Source organism: Sus scrofa, chromosome 1 (genome assembly GCF_054392235.1).
Source record: "Sus scrofa isolate SSC_HxYL_T2T_F1_AM1 chromosome 1, Sscrofa_HxYL_maternal_Yorkshire_Landrace_v2.0, whole genome shotgun sequence".
Taxonomy (NCBI): domain Eukaryota; kingdom Metazoa; phylum Chordata; class Mammalia; order Artiodactyla; family Suidae; genus Sus; species Sus scrofa.
In genome coordinates this window covers 247,682,756-247,702,223 of record NC_139383.1, presented here as the reverse complement: position 1 = coordinate 247,702,223, position 19,468 = coordinate 247,682,756, and the positions used below count along the sequence as shown (strand labels likewise).

General features: G+C 39.4%; 1 protein-coding gene across 9 annotated transcripts in view; it reads right to left on the bottom strand.

Annotated features, from left to right (window-relative positions):
- The window catches only part of RECK (reversion inducing cysteine rich protein with kazal motifs), a 76,849-nt gene that overhangs the window by 38,275 nt on the left and 19,106 nt on the right, over positions 1–19,468 (bottom strand). For 4 of the 9 annotated variants that reach the window (XR_014823408.1, XR_014823420.1, XM_021065979.2 and 1 more), the window contains 3 exons: positions 18,318–18,403; positions 16,566–16,613; positions 936–969 (listed from right to left, as the gene is read on the bottom strand). Coding sequence is in view for 7 of the 9 variants with exons in the window: in XM_021065979.2 (XP_020921638.1) it covers positions 936–969; positions 16,566–16,613; positions 18,318–18,403 (168 nt within the window). In the remaining 2 variants the exon portion in view is untranslated. Of the gene's footprint in view, positions 1–935; positions 970–15,328; positions 15,431–16,565; positions 16,614–18,317; positions 18,404–19,468 lie in introns of all 9 variants that reach the window. The other 5 variants (XM_084988780.1, XM_021065965.2, XM_021065989.2 and 2 more) reach the window with 2 other exon arrangements.

The window sequence follows — 19,468 nt, the reverse complement described above, 5'->3', positions numbered from 1 at the left end:
AATAATCATTAACAGCTACATTTATCACTGTCAGCCTCAATAGGGCTAAAACTGGGGGTGGAGGTGAGGGATGCTGAGGACGAAGAGACAAGTGAGGACAGGACAAGGCTTAATGGGCCCATCTTCTGAGTCCCCCATTAAGCTGGCTTCCCTGTGGTATGGGAGGATATAAGATCATGTGCCAAGGACTATCTGGGAGATCTTGACCTAAACCCCAATTAGAAAGGGTAGGAGATAAAGTACAGACAGCGAATGTTTCTTATATGCTAACACGCCCACTGCCAAGTTCACCTAAACAACTCTTTACTGATCAGACGTGTTTCGCCTTCGCTAACTGCTCTCACTGTTCCCTTCACCGGGAATGCCCTTCCTCCAATCTCTACTGTTCACATCGTGTCCACCCTTCGAGGCCCAGCTCAGCTAACGACTCCATGAAGTCACCTCCAAGCACCCCTGTAGGACATGATCCCTCCTTCCTCTGAACTCCCACAGCATCTTATCAGTAACGCTATCCCAGAGCCACCACGTCCCAGAGCTCTTTGTGTACAGGTTGTGGTCCCAACAGATGTACATGTGCCCTGCACAGGGCGAGGAGTCAAGGAATGTCTGCTGAATGAACGAAGGCAGCCCTCAGCAAGCGCTATATACTATATTACATTATATCACTGAAAGTGATCCCGTTGCACCAAACGGGGCATGATCTGCCTCTAGAACCTTCAGCACTAATATCTACTTTGTAGATCTGCAATTAGGACATGGGAATTGTTACAATTCATGAATGGCCCAAACACTGCCTGTGAGAACACTGCTGTGCGCATTCCTCCAGCCGAAGTCATAATGTCAGAGTTTGGGCAACATTTAGAACAGCTGCATCATACTCTGCAAACTGTGCTTTGCTCTTTGGCTTGTTGTATAACCATCAACAATGTACTTACTTTCATTTCTGCTAATGCAACTGAAAAGGGCATTCTGCAAATTAAAGAGAAACAAACAAACAGAAATTAACCACACAGAATTTCTAATTTTATTTCACTTTACAGTTATGTGGAACTCAGGATATCAAACTACTTAGTGCTTCTCTAAATCCAAGATTAAAAACAAAGAAACTGTGACATGGCATCTTGGTGAAAAGAGAAACCATCTTCTAAGAGAGGATGGAGGTCGCGATTACCACCCCAACCACAAACTGACCACGTTACAGCAAACCAAGTTCACGTAAAGTTGTACCAATGAGCTTATGTGGGGGAAACTACAATGTGGTAATCTCAATTATTTCTTGCAGAATATAAAAAAAGCTTTCGGAAAATAATATAATAAAGGACATTTAGGAAAATACATATTTCATATTTGCCTTTTAGAGCTGAAAGGACCTTAGAGATCATCTTTAATTGTTCTCAAACATGGCCATGCACTAGAATCACCCAGGCTTTCTAGGTCGTACTCTCGACTACAGAATCAGAATCTGGGAATGAAGCACAGAAACCTAAATTTTAAACAAGTCTTCAAAGACATTTTTTATGTAGCCACCCTGGGGCCAGAGGTGGTAAATCTCTACCATTTTACAGTTGAGGAAACCACTTCCTTGGCAGGGGAGAGATTGCCCCAGGTCACAGAACAAGTCAAAAGCAGAATCTAAGACTAGAATCAATGTTTCTAGATCTCTTAGATCATTGTTCAGAAAATATCACACTGTGTTAATGTCACTGTAAGGGAAATAAGCTAACAAGACAAGCAAAAATTTCCTTGTACAAAGTGATCTGGGTGATCAGGGCTGTTGCCTAGGATTAATATCACACACTTAGAATGAATGAATTTTTTTCCTTTTCTTTTTATGGCCGCATCTGTACAGAAGTTCTCAGGCTAGGGGTTGAACTGGAGCTGCAGCTGAGGCCTGTGACACAGCCTCAGCAATACCCAGTCTGAGCTGAATCTGTGAGCTAGGCCACAGCTTACGGAAATGCCAGTTCCTTAACCCACCGAGCAAGGCCAGAGATGGACCCTCCTTCCCCACAGAGACTACGTTGGGTTCTTAACCCACTGAGCCACAATGGGAACTCTGGGGATGAAATCTTAATAGAAGTAATACAAGCATAAATAAAAGGTAGATGGAAATCAAGTGCACTCTTACTAATGAATAGAAATAATTTTGGCTTTTAACTGCAGCTAACTTTCAAACTGGTTATATGATTCGGATTTATTAAAGGACCAGCTTTACTAACATTTAAAATCTAGCTTCAAGGATCCACCTATGTCGTCATATGAAGCTGTGCTGCATTTTCTCCACTAAATAATATTCTATTGTAAGAGTAAACCCCATTTGATTTATTCTATTTAAAGCAAAACAAAGCAAAACAAAACACCCAGGCCCCAGAGCTAAGAGCTAATGAATTCACCTAGTATAAATTCTTTCTGTTAGAAATCTCACCAAATGCTATAAAACAGAGAAAAATAAATATTCTTGGTGTTCTTTAATAGTGTCTTTTTTATATCTCTCTTCATCCATGTTTCTTTGCTTTGGTTTGACTTTTCAGCTATCCATTACAGGCAGCTCTCTATTTTGGTTCAATGGTTTTAGGAACACTTTCAATGAAATGATCTAAATTAATATTAAAAAGCCATATGCTACCAACTTTCCAGCCCCTTTTAAGCAGGTTAATAAAATTCTCATTGCCTTTCTCTTTCTGATATGCTAGATGTTCCTTTTGGTTTTGATTTTTTTAGACCTTGTTCCTAAAGAAGTATGTTTATTATCTTGGTGGCCATCCTGGGTGGCACAGTCTGATTTCTTTTTTTTTTTTTTTTTCTTTTTCTTTTTTTGGTTTTTAGGGCCACTCCTGTGGCATATGCAAGTTCCCAGGCTAGGTGTCAAATCGAATCTACAACTGCTGGCCTATGCCACAGCCACAGCCATGCCAGATTTAAGCCGCGTCTGTGACCTATACCACAGCTCATGGCAACACTGGATCTTTAACCCACTGATCGAGGCCAGGGATCAAACCTGTGTCCTCATGGATACTAGTCAGATTCATTTCCACTGAGCCGTGATAGGAACTCCCTGATTTCCATTTTTTATTCTTCTTCCAGTTACTCTTAAAGTCTCTAGGTCTCTGGCTATCAAGTAGGGGTGATCTTGCTTTACAGGGGACATTTGGCAATGTCCAGAGGCAATTTTGGTTGGCATAACTCATGGGTTGGGGCAAGGGACTGACATCTGGTGAGAAGAGGAGTCCAGATATGCTTCTAAACATCCTACAATGCACAAGACAGCTCCCCCTACAACAAAGGATTATCCAGCCCAAAAATGTCAATAGTGTTAAGGTTAAGAAATCCTGCCCTAGAAACTTACCAATTTGTTTAAGTTCGATTTTTTAAAATTTGATTTTAGAAATAAGAGAAATATCACTTTGGGTCAGCCTTATGGATCATGTAGCTTCAGAAAGAGGTACCAAAGGACACAAAATCTGACAGAAGCCAGAGACTGAGACCTAGAAAGGAGAAATACTTATGGACATTGAGCTTTCACCCACAAGTGGGTGGGCAAACTACAGCATCTTGCCTGTTTTTGTAAATAAAGTTTTATTGGAAAACAATCATACCCATTTATTTGCATATTGTATATAGCTACCTCACATGATGTTAGTGGAGTTGAGTGGACAGAGACCATACGGCCTGCAAACCCAAAATACTTGCCACCTGACCCTTTACAGAAAAAATTTGCTGACCCCTGATATGGAAAGGCACAGCTGTCTCACTTGATGTCACAATCAGACTCAGAGATGTTGCCCAAGCATTTCTTGTTTTTCTTACTGTTCCGTGATAGACATTTCATGTGTAAGTTTACTCTAATTTGTTTTGTTTTTATTTTTAGGTCCACACCCACAGCATATGGAAGCTCCCAGGCTAGGAGTTGAATTGGAGCTGCAGCTGCCAACATACACCACAGCCATAGCAATGCAGGATCCAAGCTGCATCTGTGACCTATACCACAGCTGACGGCAATGCTGGATCCTTAACCCACTAAGCGGGGACAGGGATCGAACCTGTGTCCTCATGGATTCTAGTTGGGTTCATTACCACTGAGCTACAGGACTCCATTTACTGGAATTTGCTTAACTAAAACCTTTTATTTCCACATGATGGCACCTCTAGTGTTAATAAATACAATTTTTACATATCTTTATTTTTACTAATTTTAGGTTTAAAATAATGTTTCCTTCACTCGAGCATACTGATATTTGATTAATTCACCAATTCTGTTGCTTACTTTACACCCATAATGATTTTATAAACTCTGATCATACCCCTCTTTTTGATAAGATTCCTAACCTTAGGTAATTATACCTAAGATATAAACTATAGGTAACTACCTTTTCGCTGCTTAAATTACGGATGATTAGTTTGACAGGGCTTAAAACATACACGTAATGTGTTACAGCACTGGCTTAGTTTCTTCATTTCTTAAGACAGTCAATCTTGAGGTCTTAGGCTAGTCAGTTCTTAAGTCAGATGTCTGAACGCCATCTAGTGGCAAAAGTAGGCAGTAACAAGGTTTATACTCAGGCTTAAACAGAGCCTCTTTTGGATCTTCTGCCACCAAGACTAAACTCTATGTGACTCCATATAACAGCTCCCTCACCCCAATCATCTTACTCTAGACTATATCAAAATTAGAGTGTTAATTGAGGTGAGGATCTACCACAACCTCAGAGACCCAAAGAACAAGTCAGCTTGTGGGAGTTGACAGCATCCCAAGAGTTCTTCAAGTCCCAAAGCCTTCACTACACAGCTGGAGAGACAGAGGAACACAGAAAGGGTAGAGCTGGGGAGAGAACCCAGACTGCTCTCTGTGCCGGTGCTCTTTCATGACACTATCCTGTGAGAAGACTTTGGACTTAATAGTCCAAATTATTCTGAATGTAGCCAATGCCAAGGTTGAATTCCATCTATAGAATAATCTATTTTAAGTCTATTTTTATTTATTTATTTGTCTTTTTATCTTTTTAGGGCCACACCTGCGGCATATGGAGGTTCCCCAGCTGGGGTCTAATCTGAGCTGTTGCTGCCAGCCTACACCAGAGCCACAGCAACGCCAGATCCGAGCTGCATCTTCGACCTACACCACAGCTCATGGCAACGCCGGATCCTTAACCCACTGAGCGAGGCCAGGGAGCAAACACGCATCCTCATGGTTCCTAGTTGGATTCGTTAACCACTAAGCCATGACGGGAACTCCTAAGTCTATTTTTAAAATCAGCATCTTAAAATATGAAAAAAATCATTTTCTTTATGTTATTATTACTCCCCTTAAAATATATGATCATGAATTCTTTCTTCAGGCAGCTGCTTTCCTTAACCAGTTCCCTACCAATAAGCAGTTCTCTTCACCTAGTATTGGGAGCAGTTAACCTGTGGAAAAACCTGGCAGAAAAACTAACATACAGAGTAAATGTCAAGGGAACCTTATGTGATCCTTCAGGCCACAGTGACCTTCCTTCTTGGGGGAAAAGCCTTTGGGTCCATCTGGGAGGTAGACTCTTTCCAACCTCTTGTTCAGAAGTTGGCTCTGCAGATTTACTTTCTTGCCCAGCCACCCACTTTTTCACTTGTGACCCCTTCTAACATTTCTCCATTTGTCTCTATCCTTTCACTGTCCATTGCCCTTCTACAACTACTGGCCCCTCGAGCTTCTTTTCCATTCTCATCAATGATGAAAATGAAACAAATATGGAGCATATGAATCTTATAAAAAAAACAAACAAAACCAGGTTTGAACCTTGGATGCTTTAGTCACTTCTGAACAAAGACCCAAAAGAGCATATTTTATGAACTGCTATTTGATGTTTCCTATTCCCAAGGCTACTGCTTAAAAGTAATGGGGTTGCTTTGTTCTTAAGGCTTCAATAAATAAAATGTGTTAGCTTTTCACAGATGGACTGAGATTTCTCCCAGTTTGAAGTTTTGCATGAAAAACCTAGATTATCAAATGCTAAGTCGGAGAGACCAAATAATTAACCTTTTAAAAATACGTTTTTGTGGGGAAATAACAATTAAAAAAACTCTTTATAAAAAATAAAAATATGTTTTTAAAGCTTGACAAGATGTTTTCTCCTTGTTTTGGACACTACGGCTTTTTAGTGAAAAAAGAAAAGTCTAAGGACTAGAATATGTAAAGGAGTTTAATGTGACATGCATATCACTAAACAAAAGATTCTTCAGTTTCTTCAGCCTCCCAAAAAAGAAATATCATTTCAATAGCTGGATAAAAATGAGCATACCAAATTGAAATAAGATTAATAGGTCTAGACTGCTCGGAGAAGTTTGCTATTATCACCACAGAGCACCAAACCCAGCTGGAAGCAAATTTTTTGGCAAATTAACATCTGCAGCATAACACAAGGTCTAGAACAGAGCTTACAAAGAATATGTGTTTGTGGAAAACTGATGGTGGCAATGGCCCCAGTTTTTCACATTCTCTTATCTATTTCTCTCACACTAACTCTGGACTTAGTCGTGTGATTTACTTTAGTCAAGTGGACAGAAAGTGTGAAATAAGTAGAGGCCTGTGTATATACTTGCATAATTCCACCCCCTCTCTGGGGCCCCGTCACCACCATGGGAATCTGCCTGAGCTAGGCTACTAGAGGGGCTGGAAGAAACACATGGAGGAGAGCTGGAGAGCTGAGTTGATTTAGGCAAGGACATCCTAAACCAGCCATGCCCTGCGTGACCTGCCAGCTGACCACAGCTGCATTAAGTGAGCCCAGCCAGAAGCAGCTAAGCCTGCCTAGATCAGAACTGTCTAAATCTGTGAGAAATCACAAATTGTTACTGTTTGTTTAGGCTATGGAGTTTTGGGATGGTTTGCTACACATTACTGGGATACAGATACGGTATTCAGCGCTTTCTCTCCTCGTTCAAAGAATGCCTAATTCATGGACATTTACACAAGGTTTTCACATAAAACTGCTATTTACTCTGAAACAAAGAACCTTGTGTACCATCCAGAGTGGAAAATTCTTCTGTTAGAAAAAATTCTATCCATGGAGTTCCCGTTGTGGCTCAGCAGAAACAAACCAGACAAGTACCCACGAGGACACGGGTTCAGTCCCTGGCCCCGCTCAGTGGCTTAAAGGATCAGCACTGCTGTGAGCTGTGGTGTAGGTCGAAGGTGTGGCTCAGATACAGCATTGCTGTGACTGTGGTGCAGGCCAACAGCTATAGCTCCAATTTAACCCTTAGCCTGGGAACTTCCATATGCCGATAGTGCGACCCCAAAAAGAAAAAAAACAAAAAAACTATCTATAAAAGTAACTGTAGCACCTATCTACAGGCAACAAATTTTTGTTCATCCTTTAAGTCTTACCTGCTCTGTGAAGACTTCCCCAATACCTTGGGCAGGGTTTTTTCTTCCAGGCTTCAACTTGTCCTGTACAGACATCTAGCAATGTACTTGCCTCACTGTTGTGTGATGGACTATCTGCATTTCTCTATTTCCAAGGACTAGGCTATGAACTTCTCACAGAGAGTGGCTAAATCCTCCCATCTCTGTACTCTGAGAACAGTGCCTAATACACATTAAGCATATCAATTCAATGAATGTTGAAGGAATGAATGAATGACAGATGCAAAGGCAACTGAGACATGGGCTCTGCTCCCAAGAACTCATGAGTTTAGTATTAAAAAGTGACATGTAAACAAAGAGTTACCCTGTATGGTGACAAATGCTATAATAAAGCATGAAAAGTGTTTATAAGTAGCAAATAATTTTTTTGTGTGTGGAAGGAAGAGGACTGGGCTGGAAAGATTTTAAAGAGGAACCATATAAGCCAGGTTTGGATAGGGGCTGTAGTATGCTGGGGTGGGGAGACATTTCACAGGGGTGAGAGTAAAGAGGAGATTTGACTTATAATATTTGCTGATATTTTATGGTATAAATATCCCCATCACAGCTGCTTCCAAGTTAAAAACAGGCTTGCAAAATTCCTGAACATTTAACAACCAGCTCTCCCTAGCTGGTAGGAGCTGGCGCCAGCCTATTACTGGGCAGGGATGCTAAGATGGATTCAGGGAAAGGGAATTCCAGCAGGACAAGAGGTGGTACAACTATAACCTGGGACGTTATAAGCCGTGAGCTGCCGAAGTGTTAAGGAGGGAAGAGTCAGGTCAGGGGCTAGATCAAGAAAAGATTAGCTATACCAGGCTGAGGAACATGAACTGTATCTTACAGGTGAGTCATTACAGAGTATCAAGACAAGGAGTGATAAGACCACGTTGGGTCTTTAAAGAGGTCACCCTAGGAGAAGTGGAAACAGTAAATTAGAGGAGAAATTAGGGATAGGAAAGCTAGTTGGGCAGCTATTATAGTAATTTCCAAGTTATATAAAGGCCTGAGATAGGCAGTAATTGAGGATATGGAAAGGAGACAAATTTAAAACAATTTCAGGGGCAAATCTTTAGGGTTTGACAGCCAGTTTTTCTGTAAGCGGTGGTGACAAAGAGGAAATGAGTAGACGATACTTCTTAGGCTTTTAGTTTGTGTCTGGGAGGATTGCACTGGAACAATCAAGCAAGAAATATAAGGAAAATGATGAGTTTTTGTCTAGGGATGTGTATATGTGTGGTGTTGTGTAGCAGAAAGGTGGCGGGAAGGAAAGTTAGGGAAGGTAACAGGTGTCTGGCTGATTTGAAATGTTAGTTGAACATCACAAACACACATAACCAGGAGTTCCCGTCATGGCTCAGTGGTAATGAACGCAACTAGTATCTATGAAGATGTGGGTTTGATCCCTGGCCCTGCTCAGTGGGTTGGGGATCTGGTGTTGTCAAGAGCTGTGGTGTAGGTCAAAGACGCAGCTTGGATCCCGCGTTGCTATGGCGGAGGCCAGCAGCTGCAGCTCCAATTTGACCCTTAGCTTGGGAACGCCCTTAAAAAAAAAAAACAAAAAACAAAAAAACAAAACCACACACATACCCAGTAGTGACTCAGGAGCTCAGAAAAAGAGGTTAGCAAAGATTCTGGAGTTATCATATTGGGGCAATTCAAGTTATGGGAACAGATAAGATGGCCTAGGGAGAAAAATCTGGCCATCTGGATTAGACTAGGTCACAATCTAATCAGACTTGATCAGATTTCCCCTCTGGAATTATCTCATTCAGGCAACTTCTGAGAAAAATGGACTGGAGAGGAAATACAGTAGCTCAAGGAGACTAAACAGGAGTTATTCTCCTCCCCAGTACAAAATATGACAAAACAAAACAACATACAACTGGAACACAATCAAAGTTTTACACTACCTTAAGCCAGTACTGCAGGACCTAATAGGTTTCGCTCTTTTTGGAGCTCATCAGCTGCAGGTAACGGCTCAAGTCCAGTCTGATATAGCATAACCTGTATGGCATTTTACCATTTACAAAGCCTTCATTCAACCTTCTATTTACTATGTACTGACAATTCTCAGAGTTTCCTCTGTACGAACTAAAAGAAGCTTTACATCCAGGTCCCGAAGGCTCTGCTAGGGCAACGTACCACATGATTCTTTCTGCTAAAAAAAAAAAAAAAAATTCTACTTGCCACAAAGCCAACTGTCCACAGCCTAGCCTGTCACCTGCCATCTAAGACGGCCTATTTTTGGATCTACTGCAGCACTGAGACAACCCCACTGAGGAACAGGAGCTCTCCAGTTGTCCAGAGAACCCTGCTCGTCCTACATCCCTGCCCTCCCAGCTCTAAATTTTTAGGGCTATTTTTTCATCCCTTTTCCTTTATGTTTCTGGTAGTGAATCTAGAATCAAGGTTAATTTGAGAGAAAGGAACAAATAAAATTAAAACTCAGAAATCTTTAAAGCAGAATACTTTACTGTTACAGTTCCTGTGTAGCCCATATAAACATTCATAAATATGCACCATATACGGGCATCCAGGGGTATGACAGTGTGCGGTAAGCTAACATGTGTGTTACAGAGGTGTAGAAGAGGAATATATAAATACACACACACATATACATATATATATATTTACTTTTATGTGCATAAAATATCTCTAGTGACTTTAGGAACGGGGCTGTGGTATGAGAGGTAGGAAAGAGACTTTTTATTGTACACCATTTTGAATTTTGAACATGTGAATATTCAAAAAATAAATATTCAAAAAATAAAATTTAATTCATACCTGCCTGCTCTCTTATGGATTTAGTTGTGTGTTGATAGGATAGTGCTTATAGAACTGAGCCTGGAACTTGCAAGGCTGACAATCTTTCTTTTTTCTGGTTCTTAGAGCCTCTGTTTAATATCCTCAGAGTCTTAATTTTATTCAACATTCTCACAGAACCAGAGCCCCAGAAAAGAACATTATTTCAGTTTTCTTTAGCAATAGTTTAGTTTACAACTTAAATGCCTTAAGATTTCTTAACAAAGGCAAATCTTTACAAAAATATCTCCTACTGACTTCCCTTCATAGTTTCTCACCTATGTTATTTCATTAAAAACAACATCAAATAAGTGGACTGAAGAAAAGCTAGGAAAAGTGGTACCTGAAAAACTGCATTTCTGAAAAGAGTATAAAGAAAAGCAGAGAGAAGGATCAGTGAAAGAAGGAACTTAGGTAAAAACAAGTTTGATGACAAATTTGCAGTACTGTATTTCAGTAGCTCATGCAGTAAAAGGTATAATATATTTATGGTCATTATGTTAAGAGAATGGCAGATAAGGTCTAACACAAAAGTACGAAATGGATTTATGAACCTGAAACTAAAATTTATCTCATCATGTTACAGATATTGCCAAGTCTCTGGCAAAACACCAGCCTCATATCATCTTGATATTTATTCCGACATTCAAGAAAATAACTACCAATGACCAAGTTTTGTTTTTAATCACCATTTTGCTGGCTAGAAGAAAATGTTTTTTTTTTTTTTTGTTTTTTTTTTTTTTTTTGGTGGCTGGAAGAAAATGTTTTCAGCCAGTTTTTAGACAGACTGTGCAAAAAGAATTACACCTCATGGAAAACATAATAATGTTTTTACTTTAGTTGTAATCAGCCAATTTGTCCTAGTACGGCTAAACTAGCATGGCTCTAGTTTATATTCTGCATCTGTTCTGACTGTTGGTGTCTATGTCATTCCAGTTGTGGAAGATTTTGAATACTGTCCCTGATCTGGTATCACACATCCATGAACCAACTGATCAATATTTCTGGGTGGGTCATGGACCAAAGCTGTGAAAATGGATGGTGAACTTAGAAGTCAGCATGCCCATGACACTTGAACATGCCCATGATGGCGTTATCAAGCCACTGGTTGATTTTGGTACCTCTAATCAAATGGATGTGATTCTGAAAGAATTACTCCCAAGTACTGAAGGAAGTACACTTTCTTAGGTTTCCGTCAAAATAAGAGAACTGCAGAGATGAGAGATTAGCCAAATCTCCTGTCCTCTGCAGGAATCCCCTCCAAATGTGTTTATCCAGTAAGTTTTTCCTTGAACGCTTCCACTAATAAGAATTCTCTTTTTCTTGGAATATCTCAATGCAATTTCTCAGTGAATACAGGTGGGGTCCTCCTACCGAAATGTCAGATCTGTATGTAGCTCCTTCTCTTTCAGTTCCCTAAAAACTCTCTCTCTTCTCTCTCTCTTTAACTAGCTATGTCTTTTTAGGGCCATACCTGCAGCATATGGAGGTTCCCAGGCTAGGGGTCGAATCAGAGCTGTAGCTGCCGACCGATGCCACAGGCACAGCAACACCAGATCCGAGCAGCATCTGTGACCTACACCACTGATCATGGCAACTCAGGATCCTCAACCTACTGAGCGAGGCCAGGGATTGAACCTGCGTCCTCATGGATACTACTCATTTGATTCCACAAAGCCACGACAGGAACTCCAAAAATGCAATTTTAAAAATTAGCTGTTTTTTTCTACACTTTTCTCTTTCACAGAGCTTTCTTTCACTCTTGAGGTTCAGGGGTTACTTCATGGTTGATGTTGGGAATATCTCTCCTCGTCTTTAGTCCAGAATTCCTAACTACCTCTGAGATATGGGTTTTTACATTTAAAAAGACCTAACACTCAATATAATTCAATTTATTTAAAATCTCTTCCCATTGTATATGCTGTCTTTGCTGTGTATTTTTTCTCTCTCTCTTTTTGAACTAATACATTTTCATTGTTTTATACAACCTGTCTGCATGTTTTAACTCAGTCACTTTTTTTTTTCTTTATTGGCTGCACCCATGGAATACGGAGTTCCCAGGCGAGGGATCGGATCTGAGCTGCGGCTGTGGTAATGCTGGATCCTTAACCCGCTGTGCCAAGCTTGGGATCGAACCCATGTTCCATCGCTCCATAGACAACACTGATCCTGTTGTGCCATGGTGGGAACTCCATGTATTTTTATCATTCTCATTTTCTCTTACATCTCAAATAATTGTAGATATTTTAGAACTTCCTTTAGAGAAGGACTTCCAAAAGGGTCACAACAATGGTTTTTGTTGTTTGCAAATACCTTAATTTTGCCTTCTTTCTTGAAAAGTATTTTTGTTACATATGGAATTCTAGGTTGATGCTTTGTTTTTTTGTTTTTCCAGAACAGTTTAGGTTTCATTCCACTGTCCCTGGCTTCCTCTGTTGCTACTGAAAAATCAGCTGTTGCTCTCCTTTGAAGACAACGTCTTTTTTTCTGACAGCTTTTAAGAACTTCGGCTATGAGGTATTATCTGTAATGCATGGATTTTTTAAAAAAATCATCCTGGGCATTTCTTGAGCTCTTTAAATACTGCTTCTGCCCCATATTCTTTCTTCTTCTTCTAGTATTACAATTAGAACAATTTCTCTATCCTATATCTCCCCTAAACTCTTTCAGCCTGTCCTTCTACGCTGCTTTTCTATAAATTTCTTCGGTCTTATCTCCCAATTCACTAACTGTTATATCGCCCATATTCAATCCATCATAAATCCTATATGAGGGACTCTGCTTTCAAATCTCTGATTTATCCCCAAATTCTCAACTCTATTGCTATCATCTAGCTTTGGGCCTTATTAGTTTTTAGCAAAGTTAGAGTAATTTGGGGGATCTGTAACTTCGCCTGCATACACCTTAGACTTGAAGCTTTGTAAAATATTGGACTTGTTATTTGTTATGTTGGTCTCCTACTACAGAATTTTCATCATCTCCCTTCACTTAATAATGACCTGAGTCCAAACTATCATTTTTCCAGGATCTGGTCCCACTTTGCCTATACAAGCAGATTCTCAGCTCAGAAAAGGCCTATATTCTTTTTGCCCCCTGCATAAGCCATGTGCATTTTTGCTAACATGCTTTTGATCCACAGTCTTCTAACCTAATCATACCAATTCTTTCAGGCATTTTTCTTGCAAAGTATTCCCTGATAACTCCCAACATGCTCAACTTGCATTCTGATTTCCTTGAGGCCATCCATGTGAGTATAGTACAAATTTTAATTAACTTCACTCAGATATAATTCTTCGGTATTTTAGGTTGAGCTATATCTAGCTTAACCATAAGTCTAATCTGGGTCTGACTCCAAAGTTTGTTTTCTTTCTAATATAATAAAACTGGCTCTCACTATTCAATAATTATTTGTTGATCTGCATAAAAAAGAAACAAGATGATATAAAATCAGACATAAAAATGCTTTGCATTTAACTATCTTAGCTTGGTTGGAACAAAAGAGAGTCTTAAAGGGCATTAAAATTTTTAAACTTTGGAGTTCCCGTCATGGCACAGTTGTGGCACAAACAAATCTGACTAGGAACAATGAGGTTTTGGGTTCAACCCCTGGCCTCACTTAGTGGGTTAAGGATCCAGTGTTGTTCGTGAGCTGTGGTATAGGTCACAGACATGGCTTGGATCTGGCATTGCTGCGGCTATTGCGTGGGCCGGTAGCTGTAGCTCTGATTAGACCCCTAGCCTGGGAACCTCCACATGCGGCAGGTGTGGCCCCAAAAAGAAAAAAAGAAAAAAAATTTTTTAAACTTTATTCATGTTAAGTAAATTTCTCAGGAAATCCCCTCAAAGGGGATTCTGTAGCAGCTTATAAGTAAAGATAAACATTAGCGCCTTTAAATATAACCACTTATTTTCTGAATCTCTATTCAAACAGCACACCACCATCCTTCAGGGTAAATGTTACCCCTAAAATTGTAAACCTAAAGTACTAGCTTACATGTCTGAAAGTTCACTTCCCAGGACCATTCCAGTATTAAGGAAAAGGTACTAAAAGTTTAGTTTTATAAATTATTCTCAGGTTGGTAAACAACTAATCCAGTTAAAACAGGTTACACTACACCAAAGTCACCCAATTCACTTTTTAACAAATAGCCATAATGTCTATACTAGACTTTAACAATCTAATGAATAACTGCTATTTGCAGTTTGTAATGCAAAACCCTCTTTCTGTGTTAAAGTGCTCTTGACTCTCTTTTTTTTTGCTAAATAACATTAAAAAAATCAAATTGAGTCTTGAATTATCTTGAGTAATTTACACAGTTTTTTTTTTCTTTTTTTTTTGAAGGCATTTTATTTATTTATTTTTTTTTTTTTTGGTCTTTTGTCTTTTTGTTGTTGTTGTTGCTATTTCTTGGGCCGCTCCCGCGGCATATGGAGGTTCCCAGGCTAGGGGTTGAATCGGAGCTGTAGCCACCGGCCTACACCAGAGCCACAGCAACGCGGGAATCGAGCTGTGTCTGCAACCTACACCACAGCTCACGGCAACGCCGGATCGTTAACCCACTGAGCAAGGGCAGGGACTGAACCCGCAACCTCATGGTTCCTAGTCGGATTCGTTAACGACTGCGCCACGACGGGAACTCCCTTTTTTTTTTTCTTTTTACAGCCACGGCTGTGGCATATGTAAGTTTCCAGGCTAGGGGTTGAATCAGAGCTGTAGCTGCAGGCCTATGCCACAGCCACAGCCACAGCCACAGCCATGCAGGATCCAAGCCACATCTGTGACCTACCCCATGGCTTTTGGTAATGCCAGATCCTTAACCCACTAAGCAAGGCCAGGGATTGAACCTACATCCTCAAGGAGACAATGTCGGGTCCTTAACTTGCTGAGCCACAACAGGAACTCCTTCAGTCAGTTTTATATATATATATATATATATACATATATATATATATATATAAAATGTATCTCACATACATACTACATATATGTTTTTTACATTTACATATATGTGAAAGAACCTTCTTGGCATGTCCATTTTTGGAAGACATTTGCTTAATTCTAGGCCAAGTGAGGGAGGACAGACTGGAAAAAGTAAACTACTCTTAGTATTTCTCTCATAGGACAGTGTTTATCTCTCTTACCTTTCCTGTCCCGTCCTTCATCAACACATAGTGGCAGACTTCCTAGGGCAATGCAGATATCCAGACAAGAGAAGGAAGCACACTAAAATAGTGGAGGACAGGCTACAGGAGATGGACAGTGTCAGACATCATGTGGGAGAAAAGGAATTATCACAGTTAGCCACTTTGTTCAAGAGAAACTAAAACGAGTTATTTCAAAGGTAGAGAGATAAGAAAAAAACGAAAGATCTTTTACTTCTTTGTAGAAAGGCTCCTTTCAACAAGAACAGAGAAGAATTGCAGTTAATTTGGGAATCTGTCTTCGGAGAAACAGATATATCTCAGTAAATAGTACACAGGGACGAAAGATAAAAAAGACTGTTTTCCAATTCAAAACATAATTATAGGCTTTGAGAAAAGAAAAAAAATCAGAACTATAATTCAGAAGCAGTTAACAGAGTTGCTCTTTCTTTCTTCTCCAAGAGAACACTGATTATTAAAAGCAATAGGAATCCTAATGTTTATACATAAAAATGATGAATGAGGCATATGCACTTAAGTATGCTTAATTACAGTCTTACACTATGAAAAGCAATAAAATTATTCATTGTTTAACAATCAAGTTCTAAGAACTGAACGAAGTACCGACGAGGAGTTTTTCACATCAGGAACAATCTTTTGTATATATCTGCATGGTATCAAATACCTCCTATACCTCTGCCCCTCCTCAACCCGCTTTCCCCTCCACTCTACATACCACAGTGCTTGAGACACCCCACTGGGAGACAAGAGTCCTTTGGATTTAATATACCCTTTGTAATTTAGTAGGTACTTTTTTCTCAAATGTAAGATGCTAAGAAAGTGTGAAGCTACTCACACTAGCAATGTGATTTTGTTTCTTCCAATTAGAGGTAGCTGATAAATGGATACCTGGATGGATCAAGGGACAGGCAAAAGAGGATATGGAACCTAAGAAAAAATGTTTTAGAACCTTAGGTACAACCAGTTGCTTTATTATGAAGACGTTATAGGTTAAATCCTCTGTATGTGTGATTTACGCATTTCTTTCAAATTAAAGCTTAATTTCAAGTTAATTAAAATCACAACATTTCTAGAAAAGGTAATGGCATTTTTTGTCCCAACTATATTTTCTGTAAAGTAAAAGGCAATTTATGTAAGTGTGAACTCATTTTCAAAATTTGAGTGATTTTTATCTATTCTAATTAGTCTATCCAAATTGGTTAGATAAAATGCATACCTCATATTCTTTTCTGCAAACTCTGGAAATATCATTTTTTGAAGATGCCTAAAAGATAACAAATTTCTCCATTAATTTATTACACATGCTATTCAGCACAGGACAAAAAAGAATGCAAATATAAGTATACATTAATTGCTGGCATAGTAGTCTTTACTTCATCAAGGAAAACTTAATGGTCAAATATTTTAAAGTTCCTAAAATCCAAACAAATTTCATGCAATTTCTTTAAAAACAAACATCAGCTCCAGATATGCTAGAATTTAACTCTGTTATGGCTTTAATCTCACGTAATGACAGAGTCCTTTTGTTATTTCAGAAACTAGATAACTCTGAAGGAAATGTAAATCAGAGGGCTTTTTTTTTTTTTTTTTTTTTAGCTGAATTCCATTCTGTAGCAAATTTTCTTGTGCAGCTCTGCTGCAGTGGATTTTCTTGTGAAGCTCTGCCAGTGCATTTATGGTCTACTTTGTCTTTAACCCTTCATATTCTAAGCCAATGCTCTGAAAAGATCCATTATACTAGAGGCAGCAACTAAAGAGGGAAAGGCAATGCCAGGCAACTAATAAAAGTTATTTTTAAGTAATTTTCTTAAGTTTATGAAGAACATATTATCCTTTCTACAGATGCGGAAACTGACACCTAGAGAAAAAGAAAGTTATTTACCACATTTCAGTATATACTCTCTATAAAAAACAAGCCAAAACAAATCTGCAAAGGGATGGCTGTTCTTCCACATGGTATCAGTCTCTATTTAGTGATGTGGTTCCAGAGCCATAGCTAGTCCCTCCTGCTCTGTCACCTAGGCCCATGCAATTCTGAACAGGCCAGCTGATGAAGGTGGGGAAAGCAAGAAGCAGAATGGACTGACAACTATTCTATGTCCCACTACATGCATTACAGTTAAAATTCTCTACAACTCAGTTTCATCTCAATGCCTGGAGGAGAGCAACAGATAGCCGGGCTGTATGCTGCCCAAAGAGTATGTCTAAGGCTATACAGTCCAGTAGTCTGTATGAAAATGAAGGTGTCAATACGTCTCATATACTCCCATCCAGAGACCAGTCACTCAAAGAAAGTAAGAGAAGGCTTTCCAGCTATAGTTTCAGGGCCACCCTAAATTTCCCATTTAGGTCTACACCCACCACTTGGAATATGAGGAGCCAAGAGACGAGTTTTCCTACAACACTCTGAAGAACCACCATGAAAATACACACAGTGAGAAAGAATTCAGGGGCCTAACTTGAATTGAACCAGAGACATATCAAATCAAAGAGAAGTCATAATTCACTGTAGGAGTCATGCTCACCTCAGGAGCAAAGAAGGAATACAAGAACATATTCAGAGTAAATCCATGATGAAAGACAGAGGGAAGATGAAAGCAAAATAAGCCAACTGTGTCAAATGCTCTCATCCAAGCATGCTTGAAATTTACGCGAGCATTTGGAGTCATTCAGCACTGACAAAGCATGACCACAGGCAAAGTACAAAAGGCCTTGATTCCTACAATATTCTTTCTTTGTGTGGCAGAGGGAAGTTAAGAATAAAAGAAGGTTGAGTGTCTTACATGCAGTAGCCATAACTGAAAAAGTAGCATGTCTAAAAGGAAGTGGTCTATGCAAGAAATGCTAAATTTTGTAGCTGTTATGGATCATTTCTCCAAAGGCATGAGGTGGGGTAGGTCCAAGACACACGCGCAGCTAAAACTCAAACTACTCCACGCTGCTTAAGAGCCTGATTGCCAAGTGTTACCTGCTTGCATGCCTGTCGACACTCCAAGGTAATAGCCAGTTCACAGCAGCCTAAGCCAACCCAGCCATCAGACTTCTTAAATACACCTTAAAAACAAAATGTTCAAATGTTTTGGTCATAAGTAGTGACAAACACAAACAGCATGCCACTGTCACTGAGACTGCTACAAGTCAAAGCAGGTTTCCATAAGAAAACTGGCTTAGACAGCAGGGCCTCAAAAGCAAGAAGGCTCTCCTCCTATCCTCATTCTCAGCATAATTATCAGGCCCTTGTTTTTTTACTCCTCTTCCCACCCACACTAAACTCTCTTTAGCTCATTCTCACTCTTAAGTACATAGCATCTCTCGAGGACATACAGGTTATGGAAAGCAAGGAGAGGCCTTCCTCACCTTTGGACCGTGAACAGAGGCAAGGATTCCAATTTAACTCAATAAGAAAACAAACAAAAACAGGGTATTATTATGTCCAAAATATTAAATACTTAGACTAGCATAAAACCCATCATGCTGTTTTAAAACTGATACTTAATAAACAGACAGGAACATCTCCTGTGAGCCACGACTGATGTTAATGGGCACACTTTATTAGGGGCGAAATGATTATTGTGGTTCAGTTTATGCACAGCAGCTATTTCTCCAAACAAATTATTGTGATACCAAAAGGTGATAAAATATAAAAAGTGTTATAACGCAATTTTTAGACCTCTTTTTTGATCCCTATGTCAGTGAATAATTCCTAGGATAAAATTAGGAGATATAAGTAATAATTATGAAAAAAGATTTATGTTTGTAGGAAAGCTGCAAATTCCTCCTTATCTCTTTTAAGAAATGCTTTATGCTTCCATGTAATACATAGATCTGCAAATCCACATGGGCATTAAATTAGATTATTTCCATTTGAAAAAAATGTCAGGGTTTCAAGGCAATAGATAACGTATTTTCCACATGAAGCGCAGGCTTAATATAACAATTAGAAGCATTCTGCTAAACCAAAACAAAGCAAACAAATGGCTCAGGGATAGACAAAGCTCTCAAAATACAATCATAAACCATTCCAATAGTTAAAACCAGCTAAAAAGACTGCATATCATAAGCCTCTGTATCTCTACATGTTTTAATGGTATAAAGGGCAACAGACTCTCATTTAGCCCT